A 20,625-nucleotide genomic window follows, 5' to 3' on the forward strand; every position below is an offset into this window, starting at 1 on the left:
CAGGATAGTGCAAGTGGGTGCAATGCTGGGAGTATGGACTTTTGGATATGACATTTGGGCTGACACACCAAGTCTAATATTATGCTTGCCTTAATAAATTCAAAGTTTCCAGCACAAGCCATGAACAAACACACCAAGGTTGAGGATGCTTCTTGTAAATTATAAACCCTTGCTTTCTGGGCATAGGCTGAGCGGAATTGCTGGGAGTGCTTGGCTAGCCCCCCTCATGACCAGCTTCGTCTTCCCGGCGTCTTCCGCCGTGCGCTTCTCGTTCCTGCTCCTCTTGATGAGGTCACTCACGGCCATCGCGATCGAGCCCTAACCCCTCTGCAAACGATCCGTATTGTGTTCCTCTAAAACCGTATAGGTTATCTGAACGACACTCGACGAATAAATAGGGAGATTGCGTCAAACAAAAGGAAAAAAAAAGGCCGACTGACGGTGCAATGCAGTGCCGTTTTTTCTTTTTTATATTTTTAAAAAATAAAAATTTCAAAAATATATGTCCGTTTTGAAATATTTCAAAAATACCCCCCGGTCGCCCCTCTAAAGGGCGACAGGCCCTAAGTGTAATTTTTTTCTTTAAATTTGCAAGGAGGTCCCTGAAAAAAAAGGGGGCCTGTCGCCCCCCAAACGGGCGACAGAGGGGGCCTGCCGCCCTCCCCTCGGGCGACCTGGGTAAGCCCCCCTATATAAGACCCAACCCTCCCCTTCCCTCCTCATTTGAGCCCGAAAATACCACCAAAAATCCAGAAAAAAAAAGAGGAGTGAGGAGAAGGAAAGCGGCGAAGCTCTGCCGGATTCAGCACTTGTGATCTGCAGGTTAGTACATTTAGTTTATATATTGTTATATTTAAGTACTACGTATTTAAGTATGAGTAATTTAAGTAGGGGTGAGTAATTTAATTTAATTAGTGGTATAGTAGAACCATTTAAGTAGGAGTTTAATGATACTTTAGTTTGTAGTTACGTACTAGTAAATTAGTTTAGAAAATTAGTACTACGCATTTATTATTACAATTGCAGTACTATTAGAGACGTGTTTATAAATTAATTATGATTTAGAATAGAATTTGGCATATGCAGTATAAAATTTGAGTGTCATCACGTAGTTATGAATACTTATACGTTGTAGTTGAATTTCATACTTAGTTTTTACGGATTATTGAATAAGGTAGTGAAGTAAAGAGTATAACTCGATAAGTATTATATGATATACAGAAATGTCGAGCAAGATGCAGTTTCAAGTATTTTATGGTGAATACAATGTTATGTATGGGCCAAATGGAGTAGATCTTTCTGCCTTTAAGTGCACATCTAGCGGCATAGATAAACCTCTGGAAAGGAGTTTTGGTTCCATATGTAAGTGGCTGCAGCGTGGGTTCCGTGTTGATCCGTTGACACATGTGATCACTGTCCAGTCTCTTGTTAATTGGGAGGTAGAAAGTGAATTATGGGAATTGATGATGATACACAGCACTGATGACTGGCAGAAGTACATGCAAGCAGCTCTAGAGCGTGGGTGGCCTCTGGCCATCCTTGTTCAAATCCGGGAGAAGACACAAAATGAAATCTAACATTGTGCAGATCAAGGAACTCCGAGTATTCGAAGAGAGACCAATTATGTTGAGCAAGATGAGTCAGAAGAGACAGAGAACCAAAACATGGGACCACAGGGTCTTGCTGATGAGGGAGAGAGGATACATAGCATTGTGGACGAGATGGAGGCAGAAGACCAAACCGCAATAGAGATGGAAGAATATGAGGGCTCATCTGATGACGAGCAGTACTCATTGCCAAAAAGTGGAAGGAGCATGGTTTTGGCAGTCATGTCGCAGAAGATGTACGAAATCAGGAGTGGGAGTACAGAGGGAATGAGGTAGTGCAAGGTGCAACATATCCAAACATTGAAGCCGTAAAATATGCTAGGAGACTATGGGCAATATCATGGAAACGAGAATTCAGAGTCGTAAAGTCTGGCAGTAAAGAATATGAGGTGAAGTGTGTGAATGCTGGATGTCCATGGCGAGTACATGCATTCAAGGGAAAATGGAAGTCAAACTGGAAATGTTCCATTGTCACAGAGCACACTTGTTTGCTGTCAGAAGTTCTTCCCTCGCATCGCAATATATCATGCGACTTTGTTGCAAAGCAAATGTATGGGTTTATTATGGAGAACCTAAATTATGAGCCAAAAATAATTGTTCGACACATTGAACAGACTTACCAGTACACCATCAGTTATTTGAAGGCATGGCGGGCTAAACAAAGGGTGTTCGAGATGCGGTTCGGCACATACGAGGCATCATATGATAACCTACCTCGTATGTTATCCCAGGTTGCTGCTAGAAATCCTGGAAGCTTTTATGACACATATCTTGTACCAGCCGTGACTAGGGGACAAAGAATTATGCAACGAGTCTTCTTTTGCATAGGTGCTTGTGTTAGAGCATTTCAGTTTTGTCTTCCGGTGATCTGCATTGATGGCACATTTTTTACTGGAAGGTATAAAGGTCAGATACTCACCGCAATCGGTGTAGATTGCAACAACCAAATAGTTCCGCTCGCATTTGCATTTGTTGAGAATGAGAACATAGACAGTTGGTATTGGTTCCTTGAACGAGTGAAGATTCATGTTGTTGCTACACGTCCAGATGTGTGCCTTATTAGTGATAGTCATGCAGGTATCCTGCAATCAATACTGAAATTGCAACGTGGAACTGCGACAACGCCTCCATTATGGCCCGATGTCCATAACAGGTGGTGTATTAGGCATATGGGTGCAAACTTCTATGACCACTTCAAGAACAAGGATCTTAAGAACCTGTTTAAGAGGTTGTGCACCCAAAATCAACAGAGAAAATTTAATACATTATGGCAGATGCTTGATCAGTTGACTGCAGAGCTAGTGAAGGTAAGGGCATCAGGAGCAGGCACGAGTCAGGCTGCAGAGGCTAGGGATTCAATTGAGAAGCCATTTTCACACTGGATTCGAGGTGCACCTAAGGAGAAATGGTCATTCCTTTATGATACCAACGGAATACGGTATGGTATTCAGACAACGAACCATGCAGAGTGTTTCAATATGGTTATGCGTTCTTGTCGTGCCTTTCCTCTTGTGGGAATTGTTGAGTTCATCATGTATGGGTGCATGAAGTATTTCAGAGAGCGTTACACGGCTGCAAGCATAAACATCAGCAACCCCCAAATTCAGTTTTGCAAAAGAGTGACACAATATATGCAAGAGAAGATTGAAAAGGCCAAACTGCACCGCGTCATATCCACAGGTACAATGGAGCATAGATTTGAGGTTCTATGCAAGGATAGAAGTGGTCATGGTATCCGTAGAGATAGGGTGGTACAGGAGAGTTTGATTACAGTTGATGGCAAAGCCTTCTGCTCCTACATGAAGCCTAAGTTATTGCATATGCCATGCTCCCATCTCATTGCGGCATGTGCAGAGTCTGCGGTGCAGCCAGGAGTATTTGTTTCACCGTACTTCAGCAAGGAAGCAGCTGTATCCACCTGGGGACATGAGGTATACGGGATTGGAATTGTGGGGCCTTTCACTCAGGATAATGAGAATAAGATGTTTATTCCTGATCCAGCCACTAAGAAAGGCAAAGGCCGCCGTTAGACACGTCGTATTCGGAATGGTATGGACGAGTCGGAAGCAAGCAAGGCACAAAAGCTTTGCAGCCAATGTGGAGCATTGGGTCACAACTACAAGAAGTGTCCTCAGAATGCACTTCACGATGCTGCTGACGTCGGTCCTTCCGGAAATCCCAGAAATGGAGCACCTCCTACGTTCAGACGAGCATCGGCAAGAATTGCTCGTGGAAGGCATTCGGTGTCATGATCCACAATTGTATTTCATTATTTGTAATATGTAGTAATGAAATATTGCAAGTATGTAATGAAGTATTATTGTACCTATGTGTCCAGTTTGTATGAAATATATATTTACCTATGTGTTTTCATATATTTTTGAATGCAGGTATGGAGATGGACTCCTTGCTAGACCCAGTTATCGACTCGAGCCACAGGTCTTACTTTGCAGCTGTTGAGCACCGAGCCCTAGAGGTGCTACGTCCTCGTCCCCCCGGGGAGGCGATCTCTATACACCACGATTGGTGTGACCGGTATGTAATGAAATATTATTGTTTATCACTTATGTATTCGTCGGTATTCCTTGTTTTCGATAATTTTGTTTTTTTGCAGGTTACGTGAGGCCGGTCTACTGACTCTGAGCCGTTTTGTTGAGGTTGGGCCTATTCAGCTCGACCGATCCCTCCTGACGGCGCTCGTTGACAGATGGAGGCCGGAGACACACACGTTCCACCTCCCGTGTGGGGAGATGACTCCTACGCTGCAGGATGTGGCCTACTCCTCGGCCTCCCTATCGTCGGGGAGGCTGTAGGTCCGCGTGTGGTGGCGGCCTCGTGGAAGGATGAGCTGGAGGCCCGTTTTGCCCTGGTTGACCGCGTGGAAGAAGCAGGTCCGATCAACCCGCACCCGCGAGCAGCAGGTCCTTCGAAGACCTGGTTCCTACAGTTTACAGTACGTATTCATTCCATATATAAATTTAATTGTTACAATTCACATGTTCCATTGACATTTGAAACCATTAATCTTAATTGTTTATGCAGCCTGCCCTGTTGGCTGCGGATGCCGACGAGTACAGTGTAACCAGATCGCTGGAGGCGTACCTACTTTGGTTGTTTGGTTACATCATGTTCAACAACACTCATGGCAACTCGGTCGATAGGATTCTCCTTCCGTATGCACGGGAGATTGCGGATGGGGACGAGAACGTACCGCCCTACAGCTGGGGTGAGGCGGTACTTGCAGCTACTTACCGTGGACTCTGCGACGACTGCATGAAGACACATGGGAACGCTATCCTGGCAGGGTGCCCACTACTGCTACAGCTTTGGTCGTACGAGAGACTAGCCGTTGGTCGGCCCTTAGTCAGCCACGAGCCTTACCATGGGGGCATGTACGGCGACGAGGAGGACGAGAGGCCCACTATGGGAACTATCTGGATCTGGCGTTAGGTACGTTCGCAACAAATCTAATTTTGTTATTTATTGTTACATGATGTATTAGCGCACCGAAAATTTTACTTATTCGGATGTTTATGATTGTCCTAGTTTACTTGTCATTTGTTTGTATACATACTATTGATGTGAACTTGTTATGTTTGTGGGTTCCATAATGCTCGTGAAATAAGGGAAGTTCTTGCGAATTTTTTCCGTGATTTATTGAAGGACAAGTTAGGTGTGGTAGGAGTTAGCGGCCGAGATCCTGCCGACGATGATGACGACTACACGTTCGAATAGCTCAAAATAGGAACCATAGTGTATCTAGCTGCGAGTACGAGATCACAGGTTGCCACTGCTCAGCACGGCAATCACGGGTTTCCCAAATGTCGCATTCTTTGCCCAGACATACGTGACATGTTTAGCAGTGCCCTTCCACCATTTCAAAAAGATGTGACAACACGGCAACCACTCCAGCTCACCTTCAAAGCAGTCTCTCCGGCGAGGACGACGAACCTGTCATTCGACAGCGCAGGTCTGTGGCGTGTAGTGGGGAAGGCGGCATCTAGGCGCGATCGACCGAGCGGCATCAATGCAGCGCTGTGAGTCTGCATGCACAGAGATGCATCGAGTAGTCATTTCGAGAATCGAATCTAGCCTTTTCAGTGTTAGGTCAGCTAGCCTCTTCACTGTGTTGTCATGTAGGCTTTTTAGGTGCATTTACACTCCACACTCTGGGTATCAGACCTTTGTGCGCCTATAAATACTCCGAAGTTTGTGAACTCCCAGCATCACTTATACACCAAAGCTCATTGTATAACCAATGTCTGGAGGTGGGTCTAGCGGGAAGAATTACCATGGTTTTGGTAAAGGAAAAGGTGGAAGAAAGAGAGACCCCATAATATGGGAGGGGCCTCTTGGACCTGATTCCTTTCCGGAACCAGTGTTTGAGTTTCCGCCACAACACAAGAGTGAATTTACCAATGAAACTTCTCTTCGACAATACGATAACCGTAGAGAACCGTGGCCAAAATGCAGACATGGTGAGGACTGCTTAGTGCAGATGTGCACCGACGCGATGGATGGCGGTCGGCGTTTCTTTAAATGTCCACACGCATGGGTAATACTCGGTTCTTTCATTTCTTTATCTTCAATTAGACACCTTACATGAAATTTATTTTGCAGTCTTCCGATGCTCTAGAAAACTGTGGTTTTACTAGGTGGGTCGATCCTGCACCAATTGATTCTGTTCAGGAGTTCATCGAGTACCTACAGATAAAGATCTTTGATCTGGAATGCAAGGTGAACCATTATGAGGAAGTGAGCGAGGGTAACAAAGACGACGAAATTGATGATACCAGCAATGCTGCCGGTTCACAGGATGAAACATGCACTATTCCTTACTGCAACTGCCCTTGTCACAAGAAGAAGGGCCCTGCACCTCCGGCACCACCGCCTGCACCACCTGCAATGGGTGGATACTGCGGAGAAGGCTCAACGCAGTTTGCTACGTGGGGGTACGGCTACTAGGACTACCCTAGTGGTACTGACATGCTGCATCGTTTTGTTTGTTCTGTTTTTTTTAATTTACCTAAGGCATGTTAGGTTAGTCCGGAATCTGTTTACCGTAGTTTGCAACGGGTTCTTCCATGCCACTGCATGTGTGATGTGTGTTTCATTATCGTTGTATTATGATGTAAAATTTAATGGTTCACATTATGTAATGCATTTCTTAGTTCTTAGTTCTTATCGTTATATTAATTACATGTGTGCTTTTTAGTATTCTAGTGACATGTTTATACTTCGATGCTCCATTACGACTAAGTACGATTCAAACTCGACATTATGTACATGTCCAGTGAATGCAAGTTAGGTACGAGACATACATACAAGCATAATACAACATTAACAATACTAAATGCGAATACATCTTAAACCGATGAACATCATATGTTATAGATCATGGCATGAAATCATCTAGGTCGTCATCCCAGTTGACAGATGGTGGTGCTGCAGATGGTGTAGTATGGCTCGATGAACCTCTTGGTTTTCCCTTTCTCTCTTTTCTGGATCTACGTTCATGTACAGGGGGAGGAACATCATGTGTTGGAGGCCATGGTTTGGGGGGCATGAAGTCATCCATGTCGTCATCCCAGTTAACACAAGTTTGTGCTGCGGGTGGTGCAACATGACTTGACGAACCTCTTACCTTTTCCTTTGTCTCATTTCTGATTCTAGGTTCATGTACAGGGGGAGGAACATCATGTGTTGGAGGCCATGGTTTGGGGGGCATGAAGTCATCCATGTCGTCATCCCAGTTAACACAAGTTTGTGCTGCAGGTGGTGCAACATGACTTGACGAACCTCCGGACATCTGTTCTTGCCCAGGCCAAGTAGGGCCCAACAAAAGGGAAGCGACTGCTGCGCGCACGCTGAAACTACAGCCAGTTCCAACTGTTTTTTTTTTTCTTTCTAACAAAGTTGAACAAAAACAGCTACGGTCGTGCAAGCTCTCCAATCATTCAATAATCTATGGATGATGCACATGGAAGCCAAGCAATCCAATAATTGTGTCGTATTTGATAATTGTCTCCTTGTAGGATTTTTTTTTCTCCGCTAAGCATATCCCCGACAGATCCAACAGCTACGCAGTCATGCAGATGAGCGAGCCAAGCCATAGAAAAAAGTAAATTTGCACATTGAAGCCTGGAAAGATCTATCTATAGCGTCACTTTTGTCTCTATTTGTGGCGCATCAGGCATCGATCGTGGCAACTCGATCATCAAGAACAAAAGCACATAGTATGTTGAAAATCAGGAACTCAAACAGTTTATCCAATAATTATGCACAGCTTGCCATAGCAGCGATTGGTTCGTTGAAACTAATCGGATTGGATCGATGTTTGACCTGCTTGGAAAGTTGTTCCGGTGGTTGATTAGGAATGTGAAAAACGAGCTGTCAGATCTATCCACAATCCCAGTTGATGGGGACAAAATTCTTTTCAGTGCAAGTGGACTGACTAGTGGAGTTTAAATATTACCTGAAGATTTACCTTATCAACAATGTTTCACTATCAATAGGGGCCAACATTACAGAACAGGAACAATTTTCAGAATGAAACTCAAGAACTCAGCTTTTCCACAGTTATTGTTCAATGGAATACAACCTAATGGTTCAGGTCACCACCACTCATTAGGTTCTCTTCTGATAAAAAAAAAGGAATGTAGCTTCTAAAAAAGAACACACACACATATAAAACGGAATCACTCTGAGCTGAAGAAAACAAATTTTCGGAACAAAAACTGAGACATCCAAAGCTACTCCTGCAATTGCTGATGATCATCTCCATGCCAGGCCCAGACTATATCCTTCAGCGCTGGCCGGATGTCCTGTTCGAATAATTTCTGATACTCAAGTGAATCACCGCTTGTTTGTTTCATCTCAACAAGATGATGGAACGGTGTGATCTCAAAGATCTCTGTGTCAAACTGAAGGACACCATTCCTTCCCTCCTTCCTCCCTTGAATCTTGATAACACCATTATCCTTCTTCCTTACCCTGAGATTCAGCATCTTTGCAACATCTTCAATCTTCGAGATGATTGCTGAGGCTGGCTTATCTGAAGTAAATCGTGCCTCCTTTCTATGTTCCTTTTGAATAAATAAGCCAGAAAGATCAAACCCCGAGGAGAAAGAGATAATTTCGAAGGCATTTAAGTTTGTCACAGGCATCAGCTTCACATCTTCATAAGCATGCTTTCCACGCCTCACAGAAAGTGTTGGAGCAGCATTTGTGGTGGCATTCTCACAGGCAATTTTCTCCTTAACTGTGCGGGTCCCCTCAGGGCCTTTTCGGAACCAGGTAGACTCTTTTATTTTTTGGATTGAAATTCTTGTGTTTGGGTTGGGGTCCAGGATCTTGTACAACAGCTTCTTAAGTTTGTGCGAAAACCAACTGGGGCACCTGAAATCACCGTGTTGTATCTTCCGATACATCTCCATCAAGTTTGGGCCTTGGAAAGGGAGATGACCAGCAACAAGGACAAATAGAACAACACCACAAGACCAGATGTCTGATTTTGCACCATCATAGCCTGTCTTGCTGATCACCTCTGGAGCTACATAAGCTGGTGTTCCACAGGAGGTATGGAGCAATCCATCTTGCCTTTTTGACTCCGAAAGTGCACTGAGTCCAAAATCAGAGACCTTCAGGTTCTCATCCTCATCCAGCAGCAGGTTCTCAGGCTTCAGGTCCCGGTGGTAGACACCTCGGCTGTGGCAGTAATCCACCGCACTAATAAGCTGCTTGAAGTACTTGTGTGCAGCAGACTCCGTGAGCTTGCCACTCTTCTCAATCTTGTCAAAGAGCTCGCCACCTTTCACATACTCCATGACAAAGTAGATCTTGTTTCGTGTTGCCATGACCTCATGGAGCTCAACAATGTTCTTATGTGCCACCAACCTCATTGTTGTGATCTCACGCCTTATCTGCTCTGAAAGCCCGACCTTGAGCACTTTGTCCTTGTCCATCATCTTAATAGCAACACTCCTGTTGGACTCAAGGTTTCTTGCATAGTGCACCCTGCCAAATGTACCTTTGCCCAGCAATCTCCCCAACTCATACCGCTCCATCAATATCTTTCCTCTACCCTCCATGTCTTCAAAAGTATAAATCACAGGGCTATATTTTGACCGCCGAACAGATGGACTGCAATGATTTAGCCCTCCTCCCCCATGTCATGGTCCATGACGGTGAACAGAACTCTTATGCCTTGGTCGTGTCGGAGTCTGAATGGTGTAGAGTTGATGCAGCTAAGATGGTCGCTCACATCAAGAGTTGAGCAGGCTAGCAGCCTTTGTGGAGCAGCGAGCTCCTTGATGTCGCAGCAGAAATCTCTTCTATGAAAGCACATCTTTCAGCATTCCCTGATGTTTTGACTTGTTGTGGATTTTGTTATCTGCTAAAAAGAAAAAAAAATGGATTCAGAAATTGGGACTCCAGGTATTGACGAAAGCTAATAATTTCTGTTAAATACTGTAAGAATTAACAACCAAATAAATGTTTTACAGTTTTCAGAGAATTGAAGAGGCTTATTGAATTAATTAACCAAGTAATATGAATATTATTAATTCAGTACATAAGGTTCCCTGCTGGAATCAGTTAGGAGTCGCTTGGAAACTTGAAATAAGAAAACGAGAGAGGCAGGCTTTACTGCAAGCATTTGCTGGATTTTTTACCCCTCGAAAATGCCATTGGATTTCTACAGATGGAACAATTAACTACTTTCCATATTGCACAACAATTAACAGGTAGTAAATAAGGAAAAAAGGATAGGCACATGGCAGCGTGGTGACATCCATGGAAACCATCACAAGGTACCAACTTTCTGCTCTCAATGATTCCACATCTGACAAGAACTTTATTCAGAGGAAGCTGAAGCAACTACGGATGTGAAAATAATTTGACATAACTCAAGCTTTGTCTGGCCAGAGGAAAGCGGGTATAGACCACGAAAAATAGCGCCTTTTTCCAAACGACGGGAAGCATAATTCGGCGTCGAGAAGAAATTGAAGGCAGCTCGAGCCAAGGGGCGCCGCTTAATTTTTGTGAATCTACAGAAATTAACAGGGTAGCGCGAGGTTCCTTGTGCAATGGATGGCATGCGTCCTTACAAGTGAGCAAAATCGAAGAACCGAAGCAGGTAAACAAGACGAGAATCCGTAAACGCAGTGGCTACTCGCATGAACTGAGACTGCAGGCCAGGTAGAGATTGAGACAGAGAGATGGATTGCATACCTTGCGATTCCACGAAGAGGAAGAGGGGGGGGGGGGTAGAGGAAGCGACAAAAATCAAGACTTTGATTGAGTATGTTGCTGCTGCCTGAGTTCCGCTGGGCGGGGAGGGGAGGGGTGGGATGCGGCGACAATGAGGAGAGGAGGCGGGTCTTCTTATACAGGGGGAGCAGCTGCAGCCTGCAGGCAGGCAGGGGAGGAGGGTTTCAGAGAAGGAAGGGACTCAGATTACTTGGCCTAATCATACCGCTGCGTTTCCTGCGCACCGCATCACAGCTCCAGGTCCGGATGGGATATTCTTGACACATCAGGCCACAGCTAAGCCCGTAACGTCGCCATCTGACTACAGCTCAGCGGTCTCTCCAGCCATCACACACGTCCAATTTCATTTTTTCTTCATCTAATCTACAATCAAGGCTGCTTTTTTTTTTTTGCCCTGAAGGAAGTTGCGAATTAGTAGCACAGCAACCGTGGTCGATCCGATCTCATCCTTTTGCTGAGTCAAGGACAGCATGCGTCCACGTACCAGTTAGGACAGCTCGAGAGTATGTTTAGAGAAGCTAAAATTGAATGCTAAACTTTAGCTTATATTAGTACTCGTGCATATGCAAAAATGAGCCGCATATGCTTAGCTTGCTAGCGCATCATCGTCTTGCCGGCTTGCTAGCGCAACTTGAAAATCACACATGCTGCGACTAACAACTAGCTATGTGTTGTCGCCGACGGGATACACAGCACACGGTATTGGACTCAATCTAGCGAGCCATCTGCAGTTTCGTCCACAATTAAGGAGGTTGTTAGGCTTCCTCTACAATGATGCCACTTCTTTTTTGGTTGATGTGATTTTGGTTTCGGTTAGCGGGGAACACACAACACGTGGCCATGGCCAATCTGATCGCATTATCCTCCATGGACCTTTGCTACAAGTTTTTTTTTTTCTGGTTTGGTGTTCCAAAAATCACCCTGTATTTCAAGGTTCCAATAATTCCATGATGTGCACGATATATACTTGCAGCGTCGTGTCGCCACATTCAGCAGCAATTACCACCAACTTCTCTATCATATATTCATATTCATATCAGATAAACGTGAAAAAGAAAGAAAAATAATATTTGTTACCATCTTACGAATAGTATAGGCATGACAATGATATATATATATATATATATATATATATATATATATATATATATATATATGTGTGTGTGTGTGTGTGTGTGTGTGTGTGTGTGTGTGTGTGTGTGTGTGTGTGTGTGTGTGTGTGTGTGTGTGTGTGTGTGTGTGTGGCGCCAGAGAGCCAAACAAGTTGTCGTCCCTTGGTTCCAACATGGCCTTTCCTGTCAACTATTCATTTATGCGAGTATCTATAGGGGAAACGACAAATAAGAGAGCTGCAAAAATTCCTCAAAATGTTCAGTTCTGCTCAAAATTAGGGAATCTAACAATTTACATACGAATTGATGAGATGTTCTGCAAAAAAAATTAGATTGTTGGTGAACTGGAGATAGTTAAGTTGGAACTAATATCTACTTTCCGTCCAACCATAGGGTGTATTTTGAAATGGAGCAGGCTTCAAAGTATATTTTGATGTTCAATCGGATTCTGTTGTCAATTGATGTGGAACAAACATTATATTGACCACGTCAAATTACTTTCTATTACATATGTATTGATGAACTTTTATACACTGACCATACAAATAATTTACAAATTATTGAACAAACATCACGAGTTTTTCTTTTAAAAAAACAAATGTACAGTACCATTTTCTCCTTGAAATGGCTTTTAGCAATTTACCTTGTATTCCAGTGGTCCCAACGAATTTATGTTTCCTTGTGTGTGTTACATCACCTAATACAATGTGTATAATTAAATCTTTTTTTAAGAGTACACAGTACAACTTAGACACTCGCGACGTACACAACCCTACCCCTATGAGCATCTTTGAAGACTGAGACGGCAAATTCTATGAAGTCGCCACAGACGCCTCGCTGTCAATGGTAATGTCGCCTACCACTAAATGCATAATATTGTTAAATTCTAGAATATTCACTCCCACGAAAACTCGAACCCAGAACCTGAGGTGTTATCGAGACTGTTGCAACCACCAAAACAGTAGGATGCGTGCCTTTCGCATGTACAATTAAATCTGGTATGCCTTTTTTTCTTTGTCGTTATGATTCAATTTCGATTTCTCAACTGGACTTTAGCAGCACGACGAATCTTGTCTGGAAAGATGGCTAAATTCATTTGCAGGATGCACGTGGTATACTTCCATCACACAAAACCAGATGTAGCCCAAATTTATGGCTTCATTCATCTCTATTTGTAATGTTCAAGAGTAACGTAACCCTCCAAGGACCATCCAGATTCATTCATCCAAAACTGGTAGGTACGTGGTGCATTGTCCATGCGAATGAATCTAACTAGTAACTACCGAGTTAAACTAGAATTTGTTTGAAATAACCTGGGAATATACTTTGCCTAGCGCACTGTTTTCTATACCATTTATTGTTGAAATGGTTTAAAGTTGTTTGTATAATTTGGAATTAGTCAGCAGAAAGCTTAAGAGGACGTGTCTTTATGGTAGAATGAGCTAACTGTGAAAGATGTACTAGTTGCTGAAAGAAAGTTGACAATTCTTTTAGTGAAGAAAAATTAAAGAAACTTGACAACCTGAAGTCCTGATACTGCATGCCATGCATATTGACAGTTGAGACGATGCAGTAGGGAGGCAGATGGAGCCAAGAGTAATCTGGGTTGGTTGGTTGGTTCCAGCCTGCAACGACCTTGCTGCTTCCAATAATGCCACCTGCAGGCTGCAGGACCAGCGAGTATTTATTTGTTTTCTGGACAGGTTCTAGTTTATATTTATATATATAATATGCAAAGAAAATTTTGAGGTCCTCGTCGATGGGTCACTGCCACGTCAGCTAATTCCTATCGAGAAGAGAAGAGGCAGAGCAGAGTATCCGCCCACATATAATGATTCCGGCTATGGATGCAAGCGGGGCGGGTTGCGGCTGCCCGCCCCGCGTCCGCACGAGCCGCGAGTGCCGATGCGGGCATTAGCGGCTGCCTGCACAACGCCACTTGTCTTTTGCGGACTTTGCGGCTGCCCGCATGTGTCCGCCGCCAGCCGCAGAGAACGAGATCGCCGGCCTCTTGTCCGCATGATTGTAGCTAGCGCAAGCTCCAGCATTGCATCATGAGGTGACCTCCTGGTTGCATAAAGCAATCCGCACGCTGCCGCACTTGCTCAGCGATGAAGGAGGGGGAACGGGTGGAGCGTCCCGCGGCCGTGGAGCTCGCCGTGGAGCTTGAACCGGGAGCCCGCGAGGGCAAGGAGCGGCTCCGCCCATTGGAGTGGCGCTGGCTGCCGGTGCCGCCATGCTCTCCGCTGGTTCTGCTGCATGGAGAAGAAGCTTCATTAATTGGCCTGCTTTGCTGAATTGAAAGAACAGGAGCCAAATGCTTGCTAGCACTTCACGAATTGGAGAGCTCCATCGTTCTCGTGCTTGGATTTAGGGACGGACGAGCAGTGCAAGGAGCAGGGATTTGGAGCCGGTGGATTTGCTTGCTTCTTGCGTGGGAAGGAATTGATCTGTAGCTGTGCTTCCGTCGGTGGAGAGAGGAGCACGAACAAGAACAGAGCTTGAATTGCAGTAGGTTAGGTGGGGAGAAAGCGGAGCACAAGGGTGGCGGCGCCTTGGACGTGATTAGATTTAAGGGAGTGTCCCTAAACGATAGTAGCGCCTGCTAGGATGCCGACCTGCACACCATTAATGCCTTGGAAGTTGTCAATCGTCTGATAGCTCATGAAGCACGCCGACATCGGAAGAGACGGTACGCGGGGTTGCGGCGCCGCTGGGCACCGCGAGCAGAGCCGCATCGTCCGCTTCGGCGACGCGGTTTCGCGGCGCGGGCTATGCGGTTTTGCGGCGCGGGCTGAGATGGCGGGTTCGCGGCAAAGCCCGCCCCGCTTGCATCCCTAATTCCGGCCGGTCGGTGCTCAGTCAGTTCAATGATTCCATTTCTTTTGGAAGATGGCGCCGTGTTTGGTCACTGATGACTCGGATAGTAGGTGCAATCCCGGCAAACCAATCGGAGATTGACAATTCTTCTTGGTCCTGCGTTTTTCTATTTGTTGCAATGCAAGTGGATTGTCAGTGCAGGTGTTATGAAAGTTCCATTAGCATTTAAATTCATGACATATCAGCATTTAAACTTTACATATTAGCATTTAAATCCAAATGCTAATGTCTAAAAGTGCTAAACTTTAGCAGTAGCTCTTCCAAAACAGTGATGCTAGTGGGGTGAGCTAAACTTTAAGTTAAGATTAGAAAAACTTTAGCATGCATAGGATATAAGTGGTATTATTTGCTAAAATTTAGCACGTAATTTTAGTTCATCCAAACAAACCTTAAAATGAAGAGATGTGAGAAATCGTATATTTTATTTTACAGTATCACAAGTACTGAGATATAAGTGTAATAAATGATAAAGTTTAGCATGCAATTTTAATCCATCCAAACAGGCTCTAAAAGAAGAGATGTGAGAAATTCTAGATATCCGGATCAATACAGAGAAAAAAAATTAAACGTCTCATTCATTCATTCGCCATGCTTAGACTGTCCACAACAGGGCACTCCAATCGACCCGGACCCCAATTATAGAGGCTGGGATGACCCGGTACCCGCTCCAGCGGTACCCGGTACCCGAGCCTGGATATTTCGGGGTCCTCCGGTCGCCCTCCACATTCCCAGGTCCTCCATCGTCTCTCTCCCCGTCTCTCGTGTCTCTCTCCGTCTCTCTCCACCCCCGGCGGCTGTTGCCCGCGCTCGTGCTGAAGTTCCGGCCGAGCGGGCGATGAGCAGGGCAGGGAAGGTGGCGGCCGACAGGGAAAGGGGAGGTGGAGGTGGATCCGACCAGGAACAGCGCGGATCGGAGGAGGTGCCGCCCCGGGCGGCAGATCTGGAGGAGGACCAGTGCAGCAGATTCCCAGACACCGGCGGCGGGGGGCTAGAAGACCGGGCCTGTGGAGGAAGAGGAGAAGGAGAAGGCCGCCCAACCAGGTCAGGGAAGAGGCGCCGTTCATCTCGGCTGGTTCGTGGATCCCGATCCGGATCAGGGGATTCATTTTCATCGTTGAAGAACCAGCGACTAAGGAGAAGGTAAAATCCCTATGCTTGTCTATTTGGATGTGATGTTGGATGGGTGTCGGTTTGAATGGATTGTATGTTTTTACTTGCTGTACGCTTTAGGATTCTGTACTAAAGATGATTCAAAGATGGCCTATGGATTTATGGATTGTATGGTTTGAATAGATTAGTAGCAATGATAGGCTCCTTTTTTTTCAGGACTACACACATGCATATGCACGCCTCACCGGCCCTAGCTTTGATTTCTTATTTGAAGTTATTAGGATACTCTCTTGCATGATGCAGCATGAAGGAATAAAATTATAGGATTGCTGAACTTTGTGGCTGGAGTCATAGGGAACTTGTTACATGGTAGATTGCATCTTCAGTTTGCAGTCTCAGCCAAGCTAATCCATTCGGCTTGTTCAGTCCTCAAAGTTTCTGAAAGAAAGACCTGATATCATCTGAATAGAAACTATTACTATTGTTCTGTTAGTTTTTTATCATCTGAATAGACCTGATATATGTAGTAACTAACATTTGGATGCAAAGTTGTTCTGCTCTTGAATTACTTAGTAGTGATAGATTGGCTATGTTCTGTTTGAAGCATTTAATCAATAGACCAAACAATTAAACAGAGGCCTCCTGATTTTAGGGACATGGATCATATCATTAGTTATGCATACCAAGGTTGCAACAACGATGAAGAGCGGCAGTCCTAGCAAGCGGCTGCCAATGCCAGCACTGGGCAGCAGTGGATGCACCCCAACCCTCAGTTCGGCATGCCTCAGCAATTTGACAGCTACGGAATGGCTCATTTTAGGCCTCCAACTGAAGCCGTAATGCAACAGTCCATAGAAGGACATGAAGGGGATTGTACATCCTCCATCGGTAAAAAGCAAGTCAAAGTCAAGCAAAGTAATTTTAGTGCAGATGAGGATGTACATTTGACCAAATGGTGGGTTGCTGTCAGCACAGACCCCGTCATCAACACGGGCCAGAGAAGGGAGGGATTCTGGAGCCGGATCACGAATGGCTACAACTCTAATAGAGGGCCACACGTTGAGCGGTCTCTGAAGTCACTGAGCAGTAGATTTGACCACATCAAGGAGCAGTGTGCAAAGTTTTCTGACTACTATACACAGATACTACATGTTAATCCAAGTGGTATGTCTGATGCGGACAAGGTTAGTTGCATGTGTTCAATTGAATTGCACCATGAGTTGTGATTTGTATAAAGTATTGCATGTCCTAATAATATTTATTAAATATACTTGCAGACTACAGAGGCCCTTGCTAGGTTTGCCAGTACACAGAAGCCTTTCATGTTGATGCATTGTTGGAAGATTCTGAAAGACGAGCCAAAGTGGCAAGACCTTGTTGTTATGAGCCAAAGTGGCAAGAACAATGAGCAAGAAGATGACTGCTATGTTACATCTCCCTCCAACCAAGGAGACACTGAAGCTGAACCGTCAACCCCATCTAGTGGCGGGACCAAGAGGCCACCTGGCCGTGATTCTTCAAAAGCAAAGAAGCAGAAGAGTGCCTCCTCATCTGCATCTGCAGCTTCCACCGAATATGTATCTAAAATGCATGATCTGTGGTCTGATAGGTTCTCGTTCATGAAGGAGCAGCAGGTTGAGAAGAGCAAGCAAATGGCCGAATTGGCCAATCTGGAAAAGGAGAAGCTTGATAGGCAAATGGAGTTGGAGGAACGTCGTTTGGCTTTAGAAGCTAGGAGGTTGGCCAAGGAGGAAAGGGTGGATGAATCAAGGTTATTGGCCGAGGAGGAACATATTCTTAACATTGATCTTGACACATGCAAACCATCTCTTAGGGTGTTCTATAAGGCTCAGCAAGACAAGATCCTTGCCAAGTACTTGGCGCCATCTTCTTAACTTTAAAAATGTGTTATGTGCCCTGCGCCATTTATTTCCTTGTTGTAACGTAGAACTATTTGTTTGATTGTTGTATCTGTAGTTTGGAGAACTATTTGTTTGATTGTTATATCTGTAGTTTGGAGAACTATTTGTTTGATTGTTGTATCTGTAGTTTGGAGAACTATTTGTTTTATTGTTGTATCTGTAGTTTGGAGTATATGATGGGCACAGACACATGGACACATAACGAGAGGGATATAATTATATAATGAGTACTGATACAGGCATACATAACGACTACGATACAGGTACATGGAAGCAGATAGGAAAATACCATGCAAAGTTCTAATTTATCACCACTGATGATGCGCCACGCAGCTGCCAGTTGTGCTCGATAAGATCGACTTGAAGCTGATGATGGGTTCTACTATCGTGGAGCTTGTGATGTGCACGCACAAAAGCGTGGCGATCAGCAAGGATGCCTGTAGAACGATCAGCTTGCACTCCTATGTTCTCAAAGTTCGTGTCCCTTGCGCGTTCACCTTCATCTTCTATAATCATGTTATGCATAATTATGCATGCCGTCATTATTTCACGTATTGCCTCTCTATCCCACCCATACGCTGGACCACGAATGACTGCCCATCTAGCTTGGAGTACACTGAATGCTCGCTCAATCTCCTTCCTGGCCCCCTCTTGCACTTTACAGAAGTGTCGTTTCTTCTCTTCCATGGGTTGACGTACACTCTTCACAAAGGCAGGCCATTGAGGATATATACCATCAGCCAGGTAATATCCCATATCATAATCATGGCCGTTAACCCTGAAATTAATAGGGATTGTGTTTCCCTCCATGTACTGTGAGAAGATGGACGATCGGTGCAACACATTTATATCGTTGCAACTTCCAAGCATGCCAAAGAATGCATGCCAAATCCATAGGTTATTGGAGGCCACAGCCTCCAAAATCATGGTAGGTGATTTCCCCCGTCCAGTGAACATGCCCTTCCATGCCGTGGGACAATTACGCCACTCCCAGTGCATACAATCAATGCTACTGAGCTTTCCAGGGAATCCCTGCCTCTCCCCTTCAGCAAGGAGCTGAGCTACATCAGACTCATTAGGAGCACGAAGGTAGTATTCTCCAAATGCGTCGATTATCGCTCGACAGAAATTACGCAAAGACTCTATAGCCGTTGACTCCCCGATGCGTACGTACTCGTCCATGGCATCAGCTGGGAGACCGTAAGCAAGGATATGAATTGCGGCAACACACTTTTGCAATGAAGTCAGTCCTAGTAGGCCCGTGCAGTCCGGGGTTTGGATGAAGTACGGGTTCATTCTTTCGCATGCATTTACGAGCCTCAAGAATACATGCCTCGCCATATGGAACCTACAAATTAAATGATCCAACATATGAAGAAAAATATAAGACTAACAACTTCATAAAGGTACCATTTAATATTTCGTAGGCGCTTACCGACGACAAAACTTCTGAGGACCATACACTGGTCTCAGCGCGAAGTAGTCAGCCCATATCCTGTTGTGCCCATCGTTATGATCACGAGGGACGACTTCACGAGGAAGCCTAAGACCTCTTTGACGGCTTGACCCTTCTGCATCCATGGACGCGAGCATGAATGTCATCTCCTGAAAGCCCTCCTCCATCTCTTGCATCTCTTCCTCTGAGTCGTCATCCTCCAGAATGTATTTCCACAAGAGGTTCCTCCCATCCATTGTGTGTCTGTGTGTTCTAACATGCAAGACCATGTTTAAATAGAGGCCGCGTAGTGCCATGCAAAGAAGCAAAAGCAAAAGCAAAAGCAAAAGCAAAAGCAAAGTGAATATTCCATGTGCATGTAAAAAAAGCAAAGGATGCATGTATGTTCATAGTGAAAGCAGCATGACGGCATATAACGATGATGCAAAGCGAGTAAGCGACAATGCCTTCTACCTGTAATTCATAAAGTATGCAATTGTAAATTTGATTCTTATCTTAATTAATTATTTTTCATAAAATATATTTACACTCTAGACTATCATTGGTACTCCTGTTCAGATTTTGATTAATAAAAAGTTATTTTAGTTTTGAGGGGGAAGAGGTAGTTGGAGTTAGTTGGAGAGGGAAATATAAAATATTGGATGGTGGGGTATAGGGGGTGTGGTATGGAGTGTATTGTTGAAGAGGATTTTGATATAGAGTGCGGAATCTGTTTAGAGGGAGGAGAATATTCTTTTTAGGGGGTGGATTTTAGAGGGTACCCCTGGAGACAGTCTTACATATGTGTGGTGAAAAATCTAACACTGCTGTCGACCTGGCACATGCAGAGAGCGGATTCCTCTGCAGTTGACTGTACAGTCACTGCACGCGGGCCTGTGGGACCCATGTGATGGTGTCTGCAGTCGAGTAGAGAGCCGAGCAGGCACTTGATGAGCTCTCGATTGTTTTATTAATTATTATTTGTACACACAAATGTACAAAACATTAACAAGAAGGGGCACATCACATATTTGTCCTTTGCTTGCCGAGGAGGACAGGTCATGACGTATACGTGTCCCGATCGACGAGCCATCATCAATCAGGTAGGTTCTGGTTTCTTCATTCGTGCATCCCTCCCTAAAAGGAAGAGGAAGGATTAAACATGCTATGGCCATCCAGAAAATCTGCCTCCGCTGAGGAGCCATGGTTTTGTGCACTCCAAAATTTGTACCCAGCAATTCATGTTTATGAAGATCTACGGCTCACAGCGATTTCTACCCGATCCGACG

At 44.7% G+C, this 20,625-nt stretch overlaps 2 protein-coding genes across 3 annotated transcripts; one reads left to right on the forward strand and one right to left on the reverse strand.

The window, feature by feature from the left end:
* Positions 1–8,089: 8,089 nt before the first annotated feature.
* LOC120696532 (CBL-interacting protein kinase 15) lies at positions 8,090–11,023 on the reverse strand. Of its 2 annotated transcripts, none has more exons than XM_039979478.1 (2): positions 10,839–11,023; positions 8,090–9,999 (listed from the first exon to the last, which is right to left on the reverse strand). In XM_039979478.1, the coding sequence occupies exon 2, from the start codon at positions 9,695–9,697 to the stop codon at positions 8,360–8,362; it is 1,338 nt and encodes a 445-aa protein (XP_039835412.1). In that variant the 5' UTR covers positions 9,698–9,999; positions 10,839–11,023; the 3' UTR covers positions 8,090–8,359. The 2 variants fall into 2 exon arrangements, with proteins under 2 accessions (XP_039835412.1, XP_039835413.1); XM_039979479.1 differs by having other exon boundaries at positions 8,090–10,002.
* A 4,588-nt stretch (positions 11,024–15,611) lies between these two features.
* Positions 15,612–18,049, forward strand: LOC120696534 (glutathione S-transferase T3-like). Its single transcript, XM_039979481.1, has 3 exons — positions 15,612–16,009; positions 16,632–17,163; positions 17,257–18,049. The coding sequence occupies exons 2-3, from the start codon at positions 16,735–16,737 to the stop codon at positions 17,872–17,874; spliced, it is 1,047 nt and encodes a 348-aa protein (XP_039835415.1). The 5' UTR covers positions 15,612–16,009; positions 16,632–16,734; the 3' UTR covers positions 17,875–18,049.
* Positions 18,050–20,625: the final 2,576 nt, after the last annotated feature.

This window comes from Panicum virgatum, chromosome 3K, assembly GCF_016808335.1.
Source record: "Panicum virgatum strain AP13 chromosome 3K, P.virgatum_v5, whole genome shotgun sequence".
Taxonomy (NCBI): domain Eukaryota; kingdom Viridiplantae; phylum Streptophyta; class Magnoliopsida; order Poales; family Poaceae; genus Panicum; species Panicum virgatum.

Coding starts and splice junctions, on each gene's coding strand:
- LOC120696532 (XM_039979478.1), bottom strand. CDS start 9,697: ATGGAGGGTAGAGGAAAGATATTGATGGAGCGGTATGAGTTGGGGAGA.
- LOC120696534 (XM_039979481.1), top strand. CDS start 16,735: ATGCACCCCAACCCTCAGTTCGGCATGCCTCAGCAATTTGACAGCTAC. Junction 17,164..17,256: donor GTATGTCTGATGCGGACAAG/GTTAGTTGCATG, acceptor ATATACTTGCAG/ACTACAGAGGCCCTTGCTAG.